This window comes from Saccopteryx bilineata, chromosome 1 (genome assembly GCF_036850765.1).
Source record: "Saccopteryx bilineata isolate mSacBil1 chromosome 1, mSacBil1_pri_phased_curated, whole genome shotgun sequence".
NCBI classification, from domain to species: Eukaryota; Metazoa; Chordata; class Mammalia; order Chiroptera; family Emballonuridae; genus Saccopteryx; species Saccopteryx bilineata.
The window spans coordinates 133,873,907-133,895,831 of NC_089490.1; the positions used below are offsets into that span (position 1 = coordinate 133,873,907).

Here is a 21,925-nt window from a genome sequence, read left to right on the forward strand (position 1 = left end):
CTCGAGCAAGGGGTTACTGGGTCTGCTGTAGCCCCACGGTCAAGGCACATATGAGAAAGCAATCAATGAACAACTAAGGAGCCGCAACAAAGAATTGATGTTTCTCATCTCTCTCCCTTCCTGTCTGTCTGTCCCTATCTGTCCCTCTCTCTGAATCTCTCTTAGTCCCTGTAAAAAATAAAAAATAAAAATAAAAAAAAGATGAAAAAAAATAATAAAGTCATACCAAATCCCTCTGCAGAGAACAGGGAAATGCTGAAGCCTGCGTTTTCCTCCTGGAAGGAGAAAGGCAGCCCCGCCTGTCATATCTGCCCTGCCCTGCCCTGCAACTTCTGTGGAGGTGACCCCGCCCCCTGTCCTCTGCACACCTGCTTGCCTTGGGCCCCGTTTTTATCTGCCCTCGGTCAGCAGACTTTGGCTGAGCACCTCTGGCATGCAAGAGCTCTGCTAGGCACCGGCCTGCAAATGAAAGGGAGGCCAGCGTTGCCTTCAAGGAGCTACTCCTTTCACAATTATTCATTCAACCACAGAGCAGGAAACAACCTAAGGAAAGTCCTAAGTGGTATTCTGTTGTGGGTTGTGGGCAGAAAATAATTTTTCATGTCTGGTTTCCAGAAGGGTGGACTCATCTCTCATGTCCAACACTGAGAAAGCACACACAAGTCTGGTATGCAGCTATCTCTAAGGCGGGTGGGGCAGAGTGTGGGTGCAGGGAGCCCCAGAGTCAAAGCTGACAGGAAGCTGAAGGCACTCAACCTCAGGGCCATGGAGGTGGGCCAGCACTGCCCTCCCATTCCATCTGGCCATCCTGTGGGTGTTTCCATTCTGTTTACTTTTTTTTTTTTTTTTAAGGGAAGAGGAGGTGGGGAAAGAGGGAGTGAACACAAGTTATTACTCAGCGTTTCCACCGTGTTCACTGTTTGTGGGACACTTCTGTCCTCACTCAGTCCTGAACTGCCTAGAATAATAAAGGGATCTGAGAACTGAGCCAAGAACTCCAAGTACTTAGCAGATAGAAGAACCTATCCCTGCATCTGGCCAGGCAGGCACAATGAAAAAAAATGAATCCAATAAAATAAATACTATTTAAAAAATTCATCTAAAGGAATCATCTCTGTGAAGCTAACAGGCCTCTGGTGGTGAATGAATTCAATAAGCTCCTGTTATAGACACCCCCCTCGACACACGTCACCTCCTACAGAACAGGTGCTGATGTCCTCGTAGATGACAGAGTCCTCTAGCTGGCACACCAAATAGTTCATGGCAGCAATTAACAAGAAAAATCTGTTTCCTGCTGTCAGCAGAAAGCACCTGGATCATCATCTACTAAAGAGGCAACATTGATAAAGTATTGTTAATATTGACTACCAATGGGCCAGCATGTGGAACAAGCATTCTGCTGTGTGAGTTGCAAGACACAAGGAGCACTGTGGTTTCTGAACTCACACTCGGGAAGCATGTGTGAAACGGACGTGTACTGTGTTTCTGTGTTTATATTTACAGCCAACCACGCTTAGTGACCACCTGAGCTTGTCTGTGGGACTGCTACTTTCAGGGATATTCACTGGTCAGTTGGGAGGCTCTAAATAGCATGTACACTTAAAATGCCCACGAGTAGGAATCTTATGAGCACAAAGGGCTTCCGTTAGCTTTCAAAAAATATGTTAGGGTCACATAAAAATGAAAAACTAATTTTGCCTGACCTGTGGTGGTGCAGTGGATAAAGCGTCGACCTGGAAATGCTGAGGTCGCTGGTTCAAAACCCTGGGCTTGCCTGGTCAAGGCACATATGGGAGTTGATGCTTCCAGCTCCTCCCCTCTTCTCTCTCTCTGTCTCTCCTCTCTGTCTCTCCCACTCCTCTCTAAAATGAATTAAAAAAAAAAAAAAAGCACCTCTTACCTAAGAGTGTGCCTTAAAAAAATATATACTTAAAAGACATCATCTATTTTACTTCAGATCAACTGTCTACTCTTTCCTCCCATGCTCAGCAGAACAATTAGAAAACAAACACATACACACACGTGTGCGCACACACAAACACACACACACACATGCTAACATGGTAACTTTGTCAAGATCTGACAAAGACTAAATAAAACTAAGAAGGACGAGGCTCAAGTTTGGCTGCATCTTCCTTGCAGCCCCTGCTGAATTGGGCAGAGGTTTCCGAGGGAACAAGCAGCCCTTCTAACGGCTTCGTGGGGCCAGGAAGGAAAACTGGTGTCCTGGGACTGCCAGCCAAAGGGTTGGCTATAATTTCAGACAAAAGACTAAGGAAAAAGGGATTACCATAGACAAAGAAAAGGAAAAAAGGTTTAACAAACAGAAATTAAAAGTTGGAATTGTTTAATGTAATAAATACTAAAATTGTATGCACTGAAAAGCAGGTCTGAGAAGACACAAAGCAAAAAATGGCTGTCACTGCAAACTGCACAGATGAACTGCAACCATGTCGGGGAACTTAGCACAGTTCCCTCAGTAACAGCAACACCAGAGAGTTAGCATATAGCAAATTTGAAAAAAATAATGACTAAGAAATCAGAATCTAATTGTCATCTATGAAAACTTGAACCCACTGATCTTAAAATACACATTCTTTGCCTGACCTGTGGTGGCGCAGTGGATAAAGCGTCAACCTGGAAACGGCTGAGGTTGCCGGTTCAAAACCCTGGGCTTGCCTGGTCAAGGCATATATGGGAGTTGATGCTTCTTGCTCCTCCCCCTTCTCTCTCTCTCTCTTTCTCTCTCTCTCTCCCCCCTCTCTATAATGAATAAATAAAATCTTAAAAAAAATAAATGTTAAAAAAAAAATTAAAAAAAAAAATACACATTCTTTTCAACCCCACAGGAGGAGTTACAAAACCCAGACATATGCATTTCACCTGTACAGCTGAAAAAGGTGTTTCCATAGACGCTAGACAGAGTGGATTAACCTGGCCCCTGACAGTGCAGTAGGTGAACTCATAAGGTCTGAGAGGACTATGGTTTCATTACGCAAAGCAGTCTTAAGAAGACAAGCAGATCGTCCTTAGTGTCTTGCTGACTTGGGGATGCCATGGTTGATGTTTGGCTGGACTGAGACTGTGAGGATGAAAAGAAAGGGAGAGGAGCATTCTCCCTCTGGGAGCACGCCTGAGCCTTTGCCTCCCCTCCTTCTTCCCTCTTCCTACACCCAGGCGTGTCTCACTTGCCCTTTTCTCCCCTAAGCTCTAAGGGTCCCCATGAGACTTGCAGACTTATAACCAGGGGAGCAGTGGGCAATGGGAGCTTGTCCCAAACTAATTCCTTGAACCTGTCTCCAATCCTCTAACTTTCTTCCTGTATGGCCAATAAATTCATCCTTTACAGTACTTGATGCTGAGAGAGAGAGAGAGAGAGAGAGAGAGAGAGAGAATGGAGTAGGAAAAGTCCACGCCGCCCTCCCCTGGAATACATGGCATGGGGTGAAAGAGCAAAGGCCAGAGCAAACCCCAGCCCTCCACCTAAAACTAAAGGGAGGTGGCAGGGACAGCACAGTCTCCTGTGCAAGCAGGCAGATGGTCGCTTTCTCACAGCCAGACCCTGCTTCCATCTCCTCTTCCCCATCCTGCATCTTTCTGTCCTGTCCCAGGGAGCTGCGTCTGCATCTAGGTGATCACTTCTGCCATTCGACCATCAGAAGCATTTCCATGGGGAGGCAGACCCTGCAAAGCTAGAGTTCCTGTTCTACCAAGGTTCACCCTCTGAGAAAAATCTGCCTAGCTTCCCACCCTGTTCCTGCCCCAACCTTCAGAAAATAAGTGGATCCTATACATGGTTCTTTGCTTTGGTCCTCAACTTCCGGCCTGGATGCGACTTCATTGTGTTGTGGGTTTGGGTTAGACATGTGGACACAGGAGTCCTGCTAGGCTTAGAGAGCTGAAAGTCTGGAGTGGGGTGGCTGCAGACACAATCTGTGCTCTTTAGACAACCCAGGAGTCCTGAGTCCTGTCCTACAGCCCACTAACTGGTTAACTGAAACCTCCTCCCTCCCCTGACCCTCTTGCGGGAAATACACTAGCAGACTTTCTGGATGGGCTGCAGTCCTGACCTAATTCTCTGCAAGAATTTCAGGAATCCCAGTAAGTCTCTCCCTCATTTCTCCCCCAGTCTGGTAACACTTAGTGCTGAGCAGAAAGAGCACTTATTCCATGAGCAGTGCCTGCTCAGAGCCCGCCAGCCCAGGGTCCCACAGGTCCCTCCCAGGCCAGCATGGGGTGAGGGTCTTCTGCGACCAGTGGTGGAGCCCAACACATTCACATACTTTGATTCTGGTGACTAGGCATGTTTGCATTCACGTGGTCACCTGGCTGCTTTGAAATCACCCTCAGTATGAAATTGTATAACCTAAGGACTCCCTGGATTCTCACCAGCACCCCTTCAGGAAGTGAAGCATGCTGATGTTTGCTTTAAGTACCTTATTAATAAGTAACTTCCAACGAGTCTCCCTTTAGCCCCGTCTGGCAGAAGGCCTTTCAGACTCACCCTCATACATCTCCTGGATGTGAACTGTGTCTCCGATCTGCAAGGAGAGCTCCACATCTTGAGAGGCATTGTAGTTATAGATCGCTGGAAATGAGAAATAAAAGGGGAAACAGCATCAGAGGCAGTTAAAGTACAAGTCGATCAACAGCACATTTCGCGGTTAGTGAGTTTCTTCATCAACAAAGGACCCTCAACTAAGTGATTTCATGTGAGTCACCCACCGAAAAGCAGAGAACTCCTTCCTCCAGGACCCCCATTACTGGTGTATTACTGAGACTCCTCCACCCAACAAATACTGGTTGGCTGCCTGCTATGTACCACAGACTGGGGACAGAGTGACGAAATACACAGACACGATCCCTGTCCTGGAGATTTTTATAGTCTTTTAGGGGTAGAAAGATATTAAATATATTATTACAGAAATAACTTTAATTAAAATGATAAGAAATTATGAAAGAAAAAACAGGCTATGATGAGAATGTATTTTGAGATTTTGCTAGTCAATCCCCTTGTTCATCAGACGACAGCCAACCGACACTACCACTGAGCTATGACTTCTAGGACAAAGGGTAAGTCACCTCTCAGCTTCCTGGACAGTAACTAGTAGCCACTTGTGAGTCCCCTATACCCTCCAATACCAGACTGACACTGGTGGGCATGGCCATCTTGCCCCAGTTCTAGGTACCCTGGGGAACTCAGTTGTCCCAGCACTTCCTCATCAAGGTGACCTCAAACCATAGGACTGATAATGACTGGATCAGAATATGAAAACAGTAGACCAGGGGTCCCCAAACTACAGCCCGCGGGCCACATGCGGCCCCCTGAGGCCATTTATCCAGCCCCCACCGCACTTCTGGAAGGGGCACCTGTTTCATTGGTGGTCAGTGGGAGGAGCATAGTTCCCATTGAAATGCTGGTCAGTTTGTTGATTTAAATTTACTTGTTCTTTATTTTAAATATTGTATTTGTTTCCGTTTTGTTTTTTTACTTAAAAATAAGATATGTGCAGCGTGCATAGGGATTTGTTCATAGTTTTTTTTTATACTCCGGCCCTCCAACGGTCTGAGGGACAGAGAACTGGCCCCCTATGTAAAAAGTTTGGGGACCCCTGCAGTAGACTGATTCTTATAACTGAAAGAGAAAAATACAACTCAATTTTCAGATGGGTAAAGCTCTGAAGGGACATTTGACCAAGAATCCTATATAATGGCTACTGAGCACATCCAAAGATGCTCAACAGAATCAGTCAGCAGGGAAATGCACATTGAAACCACAATGAGCTCCCACCTTACACCCACTCCAACTGCTATAATGTCTAAAGGCAGTCAAGTGGCAACATTGTAAAGAAACGGAAACCTCATGTGTTGCTGGTAGAAATGCAAAATGACACAGCCTTTTCAGAAAACAGCTAGGCAGTGTCTTAAAAAACTAAACATAGGCCCTGGCCGGTTGGTTCAGTGGTAGAGCGTCAGCCCGTCATGTGGAAGTCCCGGGTTCGATTCCTGGTCAGGGCACACAGAAGAAGCACCTATCTGCTTCTCTACCCTTCCCCCTCTCCTTTCTCCCTTCCCCCTCTCCTTCCTCTCTGTCTCTCTCTTCCTCTCCCACAGCCAGGGCTCCATTGGACCACAATTGGGGAGCTGGCCCAGGCACTGAGGATGGCTCCATAGCCGCCACTGCAGGCGCTAAAATGGCTCTGGCTGCAATGGAGCAACGCCCCAGAGGGGCTGAGCATCGCCCCCTGGTGGGCATGCCGGGTGGATCCCAGTCAGCTGTATGTAGGAGTCTGTCTAACTGCCTCCTGGCTTCTAACTTTGGAAAAAAAATACCAAAAAAAAAAAGAAAAGTTAAACATAACTTTACAGCACAACTCAGCAATTACTCCCAGTTGTCTACAAAGGGAAAACAAGCCTACGCAAAAATAAATAAATAAACAAACAATATGAACATTCACGGCTGCTGGGATGGGCAGAAAAATAGCCCCTCAAAGATATCCCATCTGTTACCTGGTGTGACAAAACAACTAAGTTAAGGATCTTGAAAGGAGCTCTTTCTAGCTCTTTCTAGATGCTCAGGGTGGGCCCCAAACATAGCCACATGAAGCCGGTAAGAGAAAGACGGGGAGTTTCCAAGGACAGCAGAGAAGGTGATGTAAAGACAGGTAGAGATAGAAGAGAGGTGGCCTGAGCCAAGGACAGAGGCCACCACCACAAGCCGGAGGAGACAAGGAGTGGGCCTGCAGAAGAAGTCCTGCCTGTCAGCTCCTTGATTTCACACATCTGGTCTCCAGGACTGAGAGAGAATCCATTTCCATTGTTTTAAAGCTGCCTATATATGGATGTCTAAATATTAACATTGATATTAATAAGGGAAGGGAGCAAAGGGGATCAGACAGTAAAAAACCTGCTTACTTCTTTAGGAAATTACAGCTTCAAACACCCCAGGGGATGGCAGCCTTGCTCCACTAAGGGGATTAATACACACACCCTCTCCCCCCACCCATGTAAAGAGGAAGGAGAAGACTATGGGGGGAGGTGCTTCTGTGTTGAGGCATGCACAGCAGAAGCCAAGATGGGAGCCCTAGAGGCCTGTCAGTCTGGCCTGGAAAAAGGATCTGATTAGTTAGGGGGAGAATCCAACGCAAGTCCACAGAAGATTAAGAAGTTGATTGGTTAGTTTAAAGAAGGCCTAGTCTGGCCCTGGCCAGTGGCTCAGTGGATAGAGTGTCTGCCTGGTGCATGGACATACTGGGTTTGATTCCTGGTCAGGGCATACATGAAAAGCGACCATCTGCTTCTCCCCTTTTCCTTTTCCCCTTCTCTCCCTCTTCCTCTCCCACAGCCAGTGGCTCAATTGATTCAAGCATGGCCTGGGACACTGAGATAGCTCAGTTGGTCCAAGTGCGTCAGCCTCAGGCACTAAAAATAGTTCAATAACCAAACATTGTCCCTGGATTGGGTTGCTGGGTGAATCCCAGTTGGGGTCCATGCCAGAGTCTACCTCACTATCTCACCTTAAAAAAAAAAAAAAAAAAGGCCTAGTCCTTCACAAAGCCCAAGGCAATATAATCTAAGCCTAAGAAAGAAGCTCTCTCTTCTTTGTTCTGACTGGTAAGCAGCCACGTGGCCATAGGAGCCCAGTGGGCCTAGCCAGTAGTTGCATGGACTCTAAGCGCAGGCCTGAACACAGTGCCAACCAGAGCACAGCTAAGAACATAGACTATGCAGAAGGACAAGGACAAAACCTGGACGGGACTAAACTATGGATTAGTCCATCATCCTAAAATATGGATTGAATAATGGCACAGAATTTCTGGACACTGACCTTTCTCCTGAGTTTGATGAAGACTGGGATGAACAGAGATGAGACTTTGGGAACTTCTATTTCCATTAAACCTTACCAAGCCATAATCTCCCATATAGGAGTGCTTTGGATTGCTTTCCCTGCAACTTCATAAAGGAACACCATTTCCGCCACCAACATAACCTCTATGCTATACACCTGAAACCATACAAAATAATACTGATGCAATCTTTAAAGTATTTTATATACAGAATCACGGCATTGGCATAGTGACACTTTTGCTTCTTCCTTCCCAATTTGGATGCCTTTTATTTCTTTCTCTTGCCTGACTGCTCTGGCTAAGACCTCCAATATTATGTTGAATAAAAAAGTGAAGAGAGTGGGCCACCTTGTCTTGTTCCTGATTTTAGAGGAAAAGCTTCCAGTTTTTCAACATTTAGTCTTATTTTAGTTAAGGGTTTGTCATATACAGTGGTACCTTGACACACAAGCACTTTAAATCACGAGCAATTTGAGAGATGAGCAGTCACTTACGGGATTTTTTTGCTTTAAGTCACGAGCAGGTATTTGAACCACGAGCTTCTACCACCCTCCTCTAGATAGCCTGCAGAACGTTCTTAAAAGGAAGAAGAAAAACTTCTATGGAAGGTTTTTGTTGAAACGGACTCTAAGTGAAAGCGAGGAAAGTGTGGCAAAAAAGCCAAAAGTCTGAAGAAAATGATGATTGTTGGGCAAATGAGTTTGTAAAATTTGTATTTTCTGAGTTTGTTCACTTTTATTGTTAAAAATGGTGCTGGGCAGCTGTCTGTGAAATTGCTAATTACCTTCCTGCTTGGGAAGGACCATTGTTATGCTAATGTCTCCTCCCCCTTCTGCCGGCATCTTTGCCTGACTTTGAAGGTATATACACTTCATAAACAAGTTTATTTCTTTACATTCTCTCTTATTATGTATATATATATGTATGTATTTGTTATTTATAAAGTATTATACATTTTCTTATTTAAAAGCATAGAAAACAAAAAATTCGTGTGGTTTTTGGGGGCTGAAATGAATTAATTGCATTCCCATTCATTTAAATGGGGAAATTTGTTTTGATACATGAGCAAATTGAGTCACCAGCTCTGCCATAAAATGAATTAAACTCCCGTATCAAGGTACCACTATATAGCTTTTATTATTTTGAGGTACTTTCGTTTTATACCCATTTTATTGACTGTTTTAATCATATATGGGTATTGTATCTTGTCAAAGGCTTTTTCTGCATCTATTAACAAGATCATATGATTTTTGTCCTTTCTTTTGTTGATGTGGTTTATTACATTGGTCAATTTCCATATGTTGAACTATCCTTGTGCTCCTGGAATGAATCCCACTTTATCATGACGTATAATTTTTTTAATGTATTGTTGTATTTTCTTTGCTAGTATTTTGTTTAGGATTTTTGCATCTGTATTCATCAGAGATACTGGTCTGTAGTTTTCTTTTTTTGTATTGTCCTTGCCAGGGTTTGGTATCAGGGTTATGTTGGCCTTACTATATGTATTAGGAAGTATTGCTTCTTCTTCAATTTTTTTTTTTTTTTACAGAGACAGAGATAGAGTCAGAGGGATAGACAGGGACAGACAGACAGAAATGGAGACAGATAAGAAGCATCAATCATTAGTTTTTTGTTGCGCATTGTGACTTCTTAGTTGTTCATTGATTGCTTTCTCATATATGCCTTGACCGCGGGCCTTCAGCAGACTGAGTAACCCCTTACTGGAGCCAGCGACCTTGGGTCCAAGCTGGTGAGCTTTTGCTCAAGCCAGATGAGCCCGTGCTCAAGCTGGCGACCTCGGGGTCTTGAACCTGGGTCCTTCCACATCCTAGTCCAACGCTCTATCCACTGCGCCACTGCCTGGTCAGGCTTCTTCTTCAATTTTTTGATAGACTTTCAGAAAGATAGGAACCAAATCTTTGAATGTTTGGTAGAATTCACTAGTGAAACCATTTGATCCTGGACTTTTACTTTTGGGAGTGGCTTTTGATATTTGTTTCAGTTTTCTCACTGTTTATTGGTCTGTTTCAATTTTCTAATTCTTCATAATTCAGTCTAGGAAGGTTATATATTTCTAGTAACGTATCCATTTCTTCTAGGTTATTGAATTTGGTGGCATATAGTCTTTCATAATATTCTAGTATGACCCTTTGTAAATCTGTGACATTTGTGGTAACTTCACTTACATTTCTGCTTTTGTTTGAGTATTGTCTCTTTTTTCCTTACTGAGTCTAGCCAGGTGCTTGTCAATTTTATTAATCTTTTTAAAGAACCAAGTCTAGATCGTATTAGAAACAATAAACAAGTATAGTCACATTGCAGGATACAAAATCATTGTATAAAAATCCGCTGCTTTCCTATATACTAACAATGAAAATTCACAGAGAGAGCCTGACCTGTGGTGGCACAGTGGATAAAGCGTTGACCTGGAATGCTGAGGTCACCGGTTCAAAACCCTGGGCTTGCCTGGTCAAGGCATATATGGGAGTTGATGCTTCCTGCTCCTCCCCCCTTTCTCTCTTTCTCTCTCTCTCTCTCTCACTCTAACTCTCTCTCCTCTCTAAAATGAATAAATAAATAAATTTAAAAAAAAAAAAAGAAAATTCACAGAGAGAAATGAAACACACAATTCCTTTTGCAATTGCAACAAAAAGAATGAAATACTTAGGAACAAACTTAACAAAGAAAGTGAAGGACTTACATACTGAAAACTACAAAGCATTATATAAAGAGACTGAAAAAAACATAATGAAGTGGAAAGATATTCCCTGTTCATGGACTGGAAACATCAACATAGTTAAAATGGCCATATTACCCAAAGCATAAACAGATTTAATGCAATCCCCATCAAAATCCCAATGTCATTGAAAAAGAAAGATAGGACAAAAAAAAATCATCAGATTTCTATGCAGCCACAAGCAATCTTGAGGGGAAAAAAGGAATGATTTGGAGGTATAACACTACCTGAGTTCAAATTATTAAGCAACAATAATCAAAGCAGCATGGTACTGGTAGAAAAACAAACGAACCCATGGAACAGAACTGAGAGCCCAGAAATAAAATCACATGGATACGGGCAAATAATTTTTGAAAAAGGATCCAAAAACTCACAATGGAGAAAAGAAAGCTTCTTCAACAAATGATGCTGGGAAAATTGGAAAGCCACATGCAAAAAATGAAACTAGATTACAGTTTTGTCCCCATGTACAAAAATTAATTCAAAGTGGATCAAAGATCTAAATATAAGATCTGAAACAATAAATTACATAGAAGAAAACATAGGTACTAAACTTATGGACCTTGGCCATAGAGAACATTTTATAAGTTTGACCCCAAAGGTAAGGGAAGTAAAGGCAAAAATAAATGAATGGGACAATATCAAATTAAAAAGCTTCTGCACAGCAAAATAAACTGACAACAAAACAAAAAGGCAACAGCTCGAATGGAAGATGATATTTGCAAACAACAGCTCCGATGAGGTAATATATAAAGAACTCACAATATTCAACACCAAACACATAAGCAATCCAATTTAAAAATAGGCAGAGAACCTGAACAGCCATGTCTCCCAAGAAGACATACAAATTGCCAACAGATGCATGAATAGATAGATGTTAAATTTCACTAGCTAATACAAAAAGTAAATTCAAAACTACAATGAGCCTGACCTGTGGTGGCACAGTGGAATGGATAAAGCATCAACCTAGAACGCTGAGGTTGCTGGTTCAAAACCCTAGGCTTGATCAAGGCACATGTGGGAGTTGATGCTTCCTGCTCCTTCTCCACTTTCTCTCTCTCTCTCTCTCTCTCTCTTTCTCTCTCCTCCCTCTCTAAAAAGGAAAAAAAATTTAAACCACCTCCCCCCCAAAAAAACTGCAATGAGATACCACCTCACACCTGTTAGAATGGCTATTATCAACAAGACAGGTAATAATAACAAGTGTTGGAGAGGATGTGGAGAAAAGGGAACCCTCATTTACTGCTGGTGGGAATGTAAACTGGTGCAGCCATTATGGAAAACAAAATGGCAATTCCTCAAAAAATTAAGAATAGAGTTACCGTTCGACCCAGCAACTCCCTTTCTGGATATCTACCCCAAAATTTTGAAAATATTTTTTTGCAAAGACACATGCACCCCTATGTTCATGCAGCATTATTCATGGTGGTTAAGACATGGAAACAACCAAAGTGTCCCTCAATAGAGGATTAGATGCAGAAGATGTGGTACATATATACAATGGAATACCACTCAGCCATAAGAAATGATGATATAGTGTCACTTGTGACAAAATGGATGGACCTTGAGAATGTTATGCTAAGCAAAATAAGTCAATCAGAAAAAGCTAAGAACCATATGATTTCACTTATATGTGGGATATGAAACTGAAACTCATAGACACAGACAATAGAGAGAAGGGGGTGGGGGTAGTAAAGGCTAAAGGGGGCCAAATATATGGTGATGGAAGATGTTTTGACTTTGGGTGGTGGGCACACATGCAATATACAGGTCACGTATCATGGAAATCTACACCTGAACCCTGTATGGTCCTATTAATCAATGTTACCACAAAAATTTAATAAAAAATATTCAAAGTTAATTATAATTGTTAATAAAAATTAAAATTAACAAATAAAGTCACCTAGTGTGTAGCCCCTTGTTATGACAGCCAATATAGCAGCATTGTTCACAGTAGCCAAAAACTGGAAACAATTCATCAATTGATGAATAAATGATTAAATAAATATGGTATATCCATAATAGAAAATTACTCAGCATTAAAAAAAATGAACAAAATAGCAACACATGGTACAACATGGATGAACTTCCAAATCATTAAGCTAAATGGCTCCAATTTTAGTACAGTATATGTGCTGCCAAAGCGAGCGCACATTATGTTAAATAAAAGCCATAAGAAAATACATATTTTAGGCTTCCATCCCTTTGCAATGTTGAAAACAGGCAAATCAGAGAGAGAAGAGCAGGTTATTGGTTGCCTGGGGCTGGGTGGGAATGATATTGCGTTCAGAAGTGAGCTTAGGGCATGATGGAAATATCCTAATTCTAAATTGTGGTGATGTTTACTCAACCCCGTAAATTCACTAGAAATCACTGAATCGTATACTGCAAATGGGTGGATTTTATGGTATGTAAATGAGATCTCAATAAAGAGATGGTTAATGTATGTGGGGTTTTTTTTGTTTGCTTGTTTTTTAAAGTAGATTTATGCCTTGTTCTCACTCTCTCAATGAGAGAAATTCAACTTTGAAATTCAGTTGTAACCATTTATATTCAACGATCCAAGGAACGCACACGATCCCCCATCTCGCAGCTCCTATGAGCACAGGAGATTGTCACTGCTCCATGTGCCAGATCCCAGGAGGGAGGTACAAGGGTGAACCAGGGCCAGGTGCTTGCCCCTTCTGAGTCTCAGTTTCCTTATTAAATAGTATAGCAGGTGGCACCCACTCTATTGTCCCCGTCATTCCCAGCTGCAGGTCCTTGCTGCTCTTTCCTGCACCTGTGCTGGCCGTAGGCTTTCCCTTACATTGCAGTCACTGTCCCTGGCTGGGGGGTGGGGGGTGGGGCACACCACCAGGCTGTCTGTTTTAAGTACCCTCTCTTTTTTTTTTTTTTTTTGTATTTTTCTGAAGCTGGAAATGGGGAGAGACAGTCAGACAGACTCCTGCATGCGCCCGACCGGGATCCACCCGGCACGCCCACCAGGGGCGATGCTCTGCCCACCAGGGGGCGATGCTCTGCCCATCCTGGGCATCGCTATGTTGCGACCAGAGCCACTCTAGCGCCTGAGGCAGAAGCCACAGAGCCATCCCCAGCGCCCGGGCCATCTTTGCTCCAATGGAGCCTTAGCCGCGGGAGGGAAAGAGAGAGACAGAGAGGAAGGAGAGGGGGAGGGGTGGAGAAGCAGATGGGTGCTTCTCTTATGTGCCCTGGCCGGGAATCAAACCCGGGACTCCTGCACGCCAGGCCGACGCTCCACCACTGAGCCAACCGACCAGGGCCAGTACCCTCTCTTTTTTAAGGGAACTGACCAGATAGTGTTCTCCTGCAGTTTGGGTACAGACACATGGACAGATGATGCAGGGATTGACTTACTGCTGAGATTGTGGACTAGGCTGTGAATCAGAATGAGGGTGAGCCGAAGAAGTGGGTAAGGAGAACCTGCACAGAACCCAGAAGGAGGAGTGAGTTCCTCATCTCCACCAGGCCACAGCTGCTATCCCACTGAAGCCCATCTCCTTCACCAGACGCAAACGTTTTGCCCACTGACTGTGTGACTGGTCTTGTATGGAAAATGTAGCTCTTCCATCTCTGTCTGCCTCTCGTCCCCAGTCACCGCTTCCACCGTCTGGGCCTCAGAAACAGGAAGTAGTGAGGCTGCAGCATCACGGCTGTGTAATGACCACGCTTCACCTCTTCCTCATTATCAGTCATCCGCAAAGCAAGCAGAAGCCCTCACAAGCAGCACGCAGCACTGATAGCTCCAGGCACAAACACCTTCCAAGGACTGTTGTACATGTGTGTGCGTAAACACATACATACACAGCCATAGACCAGTAAGTTTCCTTAAATCCTAGACCCTAAGCCTGAAAATCAAAATGTTCCAAAATTTTTCCCAGCCTTAATTGTCCATCTTTTCCTCCATCAGCTGCCCAATACCACCCTCTGCTCCAGCCAGCTCTTACACTTCCCCTAAATTCTGTGCTCAGCCCATGGTTTGCCCCTGCCTGAAACAACAGCTTGCTTTTCCTTCATAGCAGCCCGAAACCCACACTCACAATTCAATTTGAAAAACGACTGCTGACTCCCATTGGCCTGCACGCTTCTCTTTCTCTCTGATGCCCACAACAGCTTCTCCTCCCAGCTCAGCTCAGCTGTGGAATCACAGACCATCTTGTGTTGTCGTCTGCCACCAATCCGAAGGAAACCCTCGCAAGCGGGGACTTGGTTACGCAAAGCTTCTGTCTTTCACATTTGACGGCACTGGATTAGACACAGAGAAGGCGCTCAAGGCACACTGGTGAGGTTTATATAACCCATCAATCAATTCAGTTATCCACCGTTTCTTCCCCAAATCTGAACTGCTGCTGCTTGCAGCAGAAAAGCGGCTGTGTTTCCCACCTCTTGATTAAGGGATATCAAAATCACCTATCCTGTCACTTTTGCTTATTACACAAGAGAGAATCTGCCTTTCCAAGTTCAGCCTGTGAAGAGATTCTACAGGAAGCACACATCCCTTCAACAGAGCCTTTCCCGCACTGAAAAGTTCAGTGGACGTTCGGACTACCAGTTTCATGTCTTTGGGCAAAAGTACCAGCAAGAATTACAATCAGTTACAGCTGTCATATACACAGTCCAACTACGCATTTTAGAACCGTTCCCTCCCTAGACCCATCCCTAAGACACCTCATTTCCATTGTATTCTAAGGTTTCCCTTCCATATATAATATAGTAACTGTGCAGGGTAGATGTCACATACCATATTATCTAATGGGGAAACGAAAGCTCAGAAGGGGCAAGAACCTTGCCCCAAGCAACCCAGCTTTACAAGCGGCAGAGCTGTTACTAAGACTTGTCCTGTGATAACTCACTCACCACACTGTACCAGGCTGGTCTGTAATGGTGAGGGTATGCCCCGGAATAGCCTGGAAACAAAGAGAAAAGCCTGACAGAGGCTCAGTGTGTTGTGTGCCTTCAATTTCTCTCATTAGATGAGAACTCAACTTCCAACAACAAGCTTCATCATAGAAATCAGTGACTGGTGATCACGTTGTCTGTGTGTCCAGGGCTCCTTCAGGACCGGGGATCACATTTTCTCCCTGGGTGTACATCCTCGTTACAAGAGAAAGGGGGACAGAGGAAACCAGCACGGTTCAACAAAAGAGAATTGAAGATCAACTCTACCACTTACACACGCATGACCCTGGGCCTCAGTTTCCCACCTTAGGGCCAGATGACTTTCCAATCTTCCACTTTCTGCGGCTTCCACATCCTCTGATTCATAAGGTGATGATAAGAGGCAAGAGAAATAAGTCATGCCATTGTGAACAGGCAGGCGCCACAACTTCTTGTTTTGTCTGAGAAAATTATACAAGAGTAGGGAGTTGCTGTGTATCTCCGGATAGCTATCATGTGCAAGCCTGGGAAAGGCAGAGTGCTGGAACCCTTTCCTGAGCACCTCACTGCTTGTATCATGGTGCAGAGCCACCGGACATGACAGTATGTCTACAAATGCAAAATACTTTGAATTTTACCAAATCTTTAATTTGGCCTTTTTCTTTAAACCAGGCTTTTATGAGAGAGGAAAAAAAGAAATTTGAGGCATTAGGATGATGCAACAAAAAACCAACAGAATAAATTTAGAGGCCCCCAAATGAGGATCAGATTTGATGATGGAAAAGTCTGTGGGTTACTAGTATTTAATCTTTCTAATAAATTAGGTTCTTTCATGAATCCTCATATAACAACCCCTTGAAGAGTAACTAAAACATGACATTTTTTATTAGTCTTTTCTTAGAATCTTCAAAAGAAAAGATTCAATGAACAGAACAAGGTCCCAGTTTGAGCTGTATACTATTCACAATATTAATAAGATCATCTAACTTCATTTTTTCTATTATTATTGTAATATACCCACTCTCAGTGTAAGGCCAAGGGCCACCACCATTGTGGCCATGCACATGCAGGTTCTCATTAGATTCGGGCAGATGGTAAAGAAACAGTGGAGCCAAAAAATGGTGGGCCATTCCTTTATTAAAGTCTCGCACTGGCCGACGAGCAAACACACAGGGAAAACACTTCCCTCTTCATTCAGAGCTCACAAAGCCCTGACACATTATCTGGTTCCACAACCAGGAGATTCTTCTCTAGTTCCTCCTAGAATCAAAGGCCTCATCAGTCTCAGCAGAGCTCACAAGAGCCCTTCACCTCTGGTTTCCCATCTGCACACCTTCTCTTTCTCTGCACAAACTGGCTTCTTTTTCAGCACCCTGCATTCTCTCTGCTCTCACTCTGCAAACATTGCTTCTCTCTCTTTCTTCTCCTTCTTCTCTGCTCTTTTCAAAACTTTCTGGCGGCCCTGGCCGGTTGGCTCAGCGGTAGAGCGTCGGCCTAGCGTGCGGAGGACCCGGGTTCGATTCCCGGCCAGGGCACACAGGAGAAGCGCCCATTTGCTTCTCCACCCCTCCGCCGCGCCTTCCTCTCTGTCTCTCTCTTCCCCTCCCGCAGCCAAGGCTCCATTGGAGCAAAGATGGCCCGGGCGCTGGGGATGGCTCTGTGGCCTCTGCCTCAGGCGCTAGAGTGGCTCTGGTCGCAACATGGCGACGCCCAGGATGGGCAGAGCATCGTCCCCTGGTGGGCAGAGCATCGCCCCATGGTGGGCGTGCCGGGTGGATCCCGGTCGGGCACATGCGGGAGTCTGTCTGACTGTATCTCCCTGTTTCCAGCTTCAGAAAAATGCAAAAAAAAAAAAAAAACTTTCTGGCATAATACCTCTGCTCCAGCAAACATTAGCAAAAACAATGGCCCTTCCCAAGCAGGAAGGTAATTTGAAATTTCACAGACCACATATACCTGGTGCTGCCCAGCCCCCAATGCAAATTATAAGTGAGCAAACATAAAAATCATATTTTATTAACTTATTTGACCAACACTCAGTCATTGGAAATGTAAACGTTAAAAAGGCACATCTCATCGTTGATCTTCTCCCTGGATTTGATGCAATGATTTCTTTTTAGAAGTCCAGACAGACTTTTTTCTTTTGCTCTTCAATCCCTTTCACCAGGAGGTCTGACCCCCAAGAAGTAAAAATCGAAGATTTTATTTTGATCATTTCAATTAGGCTCCTAACAGGTTTTCTTAGGATGCAATGACCATCACACTATAGCCTCTGAGAACGCGATGGGATGACCATCATGCTGTGACTACTCAGAACGCTCCAGGCCAGGGCCATCAGATAGGACTACAGCTTTTGATTCTCATCCTCAGAGCTCCGCAGAGCACATGCACACAGGATTCTTAACCGCGTTATCTGGACCCTTTAGGAGATCAGAGGATTTAATAACCCATTTATTGGTTACTTTTTAGAACGGCGATTCTCAACCTTCTCCATCTCATGGCACACATAAACTAATTACTAAAATGCTGCGGCACACCAAAGAATATATTTTTTGCTAACCTAACAAAAAATATAGGATTGATTTACAAAATAATAATAATAATAATAATAATAATAATAATTACTGATCCTTTCTGCTTCAAAGTGATTTTAAAAAATCAGGTGCTTATTCTTGTATATAAAGATTTCAGGTACCAGCAACTATCCAATCAGACACAATCTCATTATGCAACATGATCCGTAAGATGCAACTCTATTATATGACCTAAATATTTACTGTTCAAGACAGAGCATTCACACTAAACAGGTATTGTTATGTTGGCTGTTGTCATTTTTTTAAATTTGACACTCTAAGGGAAAAGAGGTCAGTGCCTCTGACTAAACAGTCAGGCATTGCATGTTCTAAATACTGTATTCTGGTGGCACACTGGTTGAAAATTCCTGCCTTCGAAATCTCTATTTTAAGGATTCTATCTATTCGTGGATGGAGTCAATAAGTATCTTTAGCTGGAGAGATTATTTCACAGATATAGACTCAACTATGGTTTATTTATTTCCTTACTGGTGTTAAGTGATTACTATTGTATAAGCCATTTCGTAAAATTAACATTCCCTCTACATGAAATATTTAAGGGAGAAGGGCTGAAACAAGGCAATCAAAGATTACAGAACAGAAAGTCTGTGTTTTACAAACAAAGATAGCTTTTTGCCACAGCTTCCCCATCTGAAAAAATGGCCACAACAGTAATTCTTCACGTGGTTTTGTGAAGCAGGTACACAGAGCCCCCAGGACGATGACTCACACCTGGTAGACACTGAGTCAGTGGCAGTCACCTTCCTTTCCACCCCCCTCTCCTGCCTGTCTACTCTCCCATGAGCATGGTGACACCCACAGCCACAGAGACTGACACTGCCACCACCACCACCACCCCCACTGAGCCAGGGAACCCAAGATAACAGTTGAGGTAACACAATGAGCTAGTTTTAAGTTCTTCAGAGGTAAAGGTTGGACAATGAAAAATATAGGTGTCCTTAGGGACAGTACAGCCATTTTACAGCACACACCTAAGTACAGAGCTGCCCTAGGAAGCATGAGAGTCAGAGAACATTTTACTTATAGCCATTTCCTTTTCATTTACTATTTTTTAGTTTATTGACTTGGCAGTGGTGGTCAACCTGGTCCCTACCGCCCACTAATGGGCATTCCAGCTTTCATGGTGGGTGGTAGTGGAGCAACCAAAGTATAAATAAAAAGATAGATAGATTTAACTATAGTAAGTTGTTTTATAAAGATTTATTCTTCCAAACTTAGCGAAAATCTGACATAAAGTACTTGGCAAGTAATTATTAGTATATGCTTTAACTTGCTGTAACTCTGCTTTATAAATTTTATAAAGTAAAATTACTTCCCTACTTTACAAATCACCATTACTGTGGAACCGGTGGGCGGTTAGAAAATTTTACTAGTAATAGAGATACAAAAGTGGGCGGTAGGTATAAAAAGGTTGACAACCCCTGGACTTGAGAGAGAGATCAATTCATTGTTCCACTTATATATGCATTCATTGGTTGATTCTTCTATGTGCCCTGACCGGATATTGAACCTACAACCTTGGTGTATGGAGACAAAGCTTTAATCAACTGAGCCACCCAGCCAGGGCCCTGTTTTAACCCTTTTGTTCCTGCCCCTGACAAGTATTATTTCAGTGATTCAACTTCGGGACCCTGCTGTTACTCAGACTACTAGTGATGCCTCTATCATGAACTCACTTAAGTACTGTCAGTCTAGATGGAACAACAAAGGTACACATTCTGACGTTATTCATACCTAGAGTTCTAGTTGCTTCTACTCTTTTTCAATTGATCTCTTTCCTGTTAAGATGAAGTAAGAGAGGCTTGACCTGTGGTGGCACAGTGGTTAAAGCATTGACCTGGAACCCTGAGGTCACTGGTTCAAAATCCTGGTCTTGCCCAGTCAAGTCATATATGGAAGTTGATGCTTCCTGCTCCTCCCCCCCTTCTGTCTCTCTCTCTCTTTCCTCTCTCCTCTCTCTAAAGTGAATAAATAAAATCTTAAAAAAAAAGAAAAAGAAGAAGAAATAAGAGAAAAAAATCTGAGGGCAACTAAGGCCGGGTTTTAATAATGAAGTAAAAACAACAACAACAAAAAAACAAGCTGACAAGCTCAGAACACCTTCTTCAATCACCTAAGATAGTATTATCAGGTCCTGGCCAGTGATACAGTGGACAGAACATTGCCCCAGAGCATTGAGTTCAATGGAGTAAGCCCTGGGACACTGACTCAACCCCAAGGATGCAGGTTTAAGCCCTGATCAGAGTACATATGAGAAGCAGTCAAGGGCACAACTAAGTGGAACAACAAGTTGATGCTTCTCTCTCTCTCTCTCCTTCCCTTTCTCTTTCTTTCTCTCTCTCTCAAAAAAAAAAAAAAAAAAAAAAAAAAGGTATCGCCTGACCAGGTGGTGCTGCAGCAGATAGAGCATTGTTAGAGTGGGATGCGGAGGACCCAGGTTCAAAACCTCGAGGTCGCTGGCTTGATCACAAGCTTATCTGGTTTGAGCAAAGCTCATCAGCTGAGCCCAAGGTCGCTGGCTTGAGCAAGAGGTCACTAGCTCTGCTGTAGGCCCCCATTCAAGGCACATATGAGAAAGCAATCAATGAACAACTAAGGAGCCACAACAAAAAACTGATGCTTCTCATCTCTTTCCCTTCCTGTCTGTCTGTCCCTATCTGTCCCTCTCTGTCTCTCTTTGTCACCAAAAGAAAAAAAAAGGTATCAGATTCTTCTTGGTATACATTCTTATTGAATAAAAATTAAGCAGATCTAAGATAAAAATGGTCTTATCCAAGATCGTACCAAGTTTACTGAATCTAACTTATGGACAAAAATCATAATTGAAGCACAGGGAATCGACTATAAAAGCCACAGGTCATGGTGACAACTAGAACAAACACTTTGAAACGACAGGGGAAATGTCAGAGACTATTTTCTTCTGTAATGCACAAATTTGAGGCAAAACACTATTCACTGAAAAAGACAGTGATCCCCAACTGGGCTGCAAAAGCCATCAATTTAAAGTCATCAACCTGAACACTCAAACACAGCAGCAGCATCCTCAGACTTGGGCTCACATCACAGGGTCTGTTGGGGGACAAATGTGGCCGCACCCTCAGGTCATATTCAGGAGGTGTCAGAACTGCAACCCAGCTTCTTCATGTTCAAATACACCAGAGTCACAGGAAAGAGCATGCGGCTGGGATGGAAGTGGGGGTGAGAGGTGGAGCCAGCTGAGGAGAAAGCCAGAAACTGTGAGCTGGGAAATCATGCAGTTTAGAGGTTTAGAGCTCCTTGTTTCCTAAATGAGGAAATAGCAGTGCAGAGATATGGAAGGTGGTCGTGGTAGGGTGTGTGTGTGTGTGTGTGTGTGTGTGCGTGCGCGCAAGGTAAAACAAAATTACAATCAGGCCACTAGAGATACTTTCTGCAGCCTGACCAAAATCTACCATTTTGGACCCCTTAGGAATGTTGTTTAATCTTTTCCAAGAGTCTTTAGTTTTCTCATCAATAAAGTGACATATGTGAATGGGCATCTTGTCTACCTCTTAGGGTTGTTTTAAGAATAAAATGAGGCCCTGGCAGGTTGGCTCAGCGGTAGAGCGTTGGCCTGGTGTGGCGGGGGGGGGGGGGGGAACGGGACCGGGGACCCTGGTTCGATTCCCGGCCAGGGCACATAGGAGAAGCGCCCATTTGCTTCTCCACTCCCCCCCTCCTTCCTCTCTGTCTCTCTCTTCCCCTACCGCAGCCAAGGCTCCATTGGAGCAAAGATGGCCCAGGCGCTGGGGATGGCTCCTTGGCCTCTGCCCCAGGCGCTAGAGTGGCTCTGGTCACGGCAAAGCGACGCCCCAGAGGGGCAGAGCATC

At 43.8% G+C, this 21,925-nt stretch overlaps 1 protein-coding gene across 2 annotated transcripts in view; it reads right to left on the reverse strand.

Moving 5' to 3' along the window:
• Positions 1-21,925, reverse strand: part of DOCK5 (dedicator of cytokinesis 5) — a 215,146-nt gene that overhangs the window by 163,027 nt on the left and 30,194 nt on the right. For both annotated transcript variants that reach the window (XM_066267244.1, XM_066267235.1), the window contains exon 2: positions 4,505-4,588. In XM_066267244.1, the coding sequence (XP_066123341.1) occupies positions 4,505-4,588 (84 nt within the window). The remainder of the gene's footprint in view (positions 1-4,504; positions 4,589-21,925) is intronic.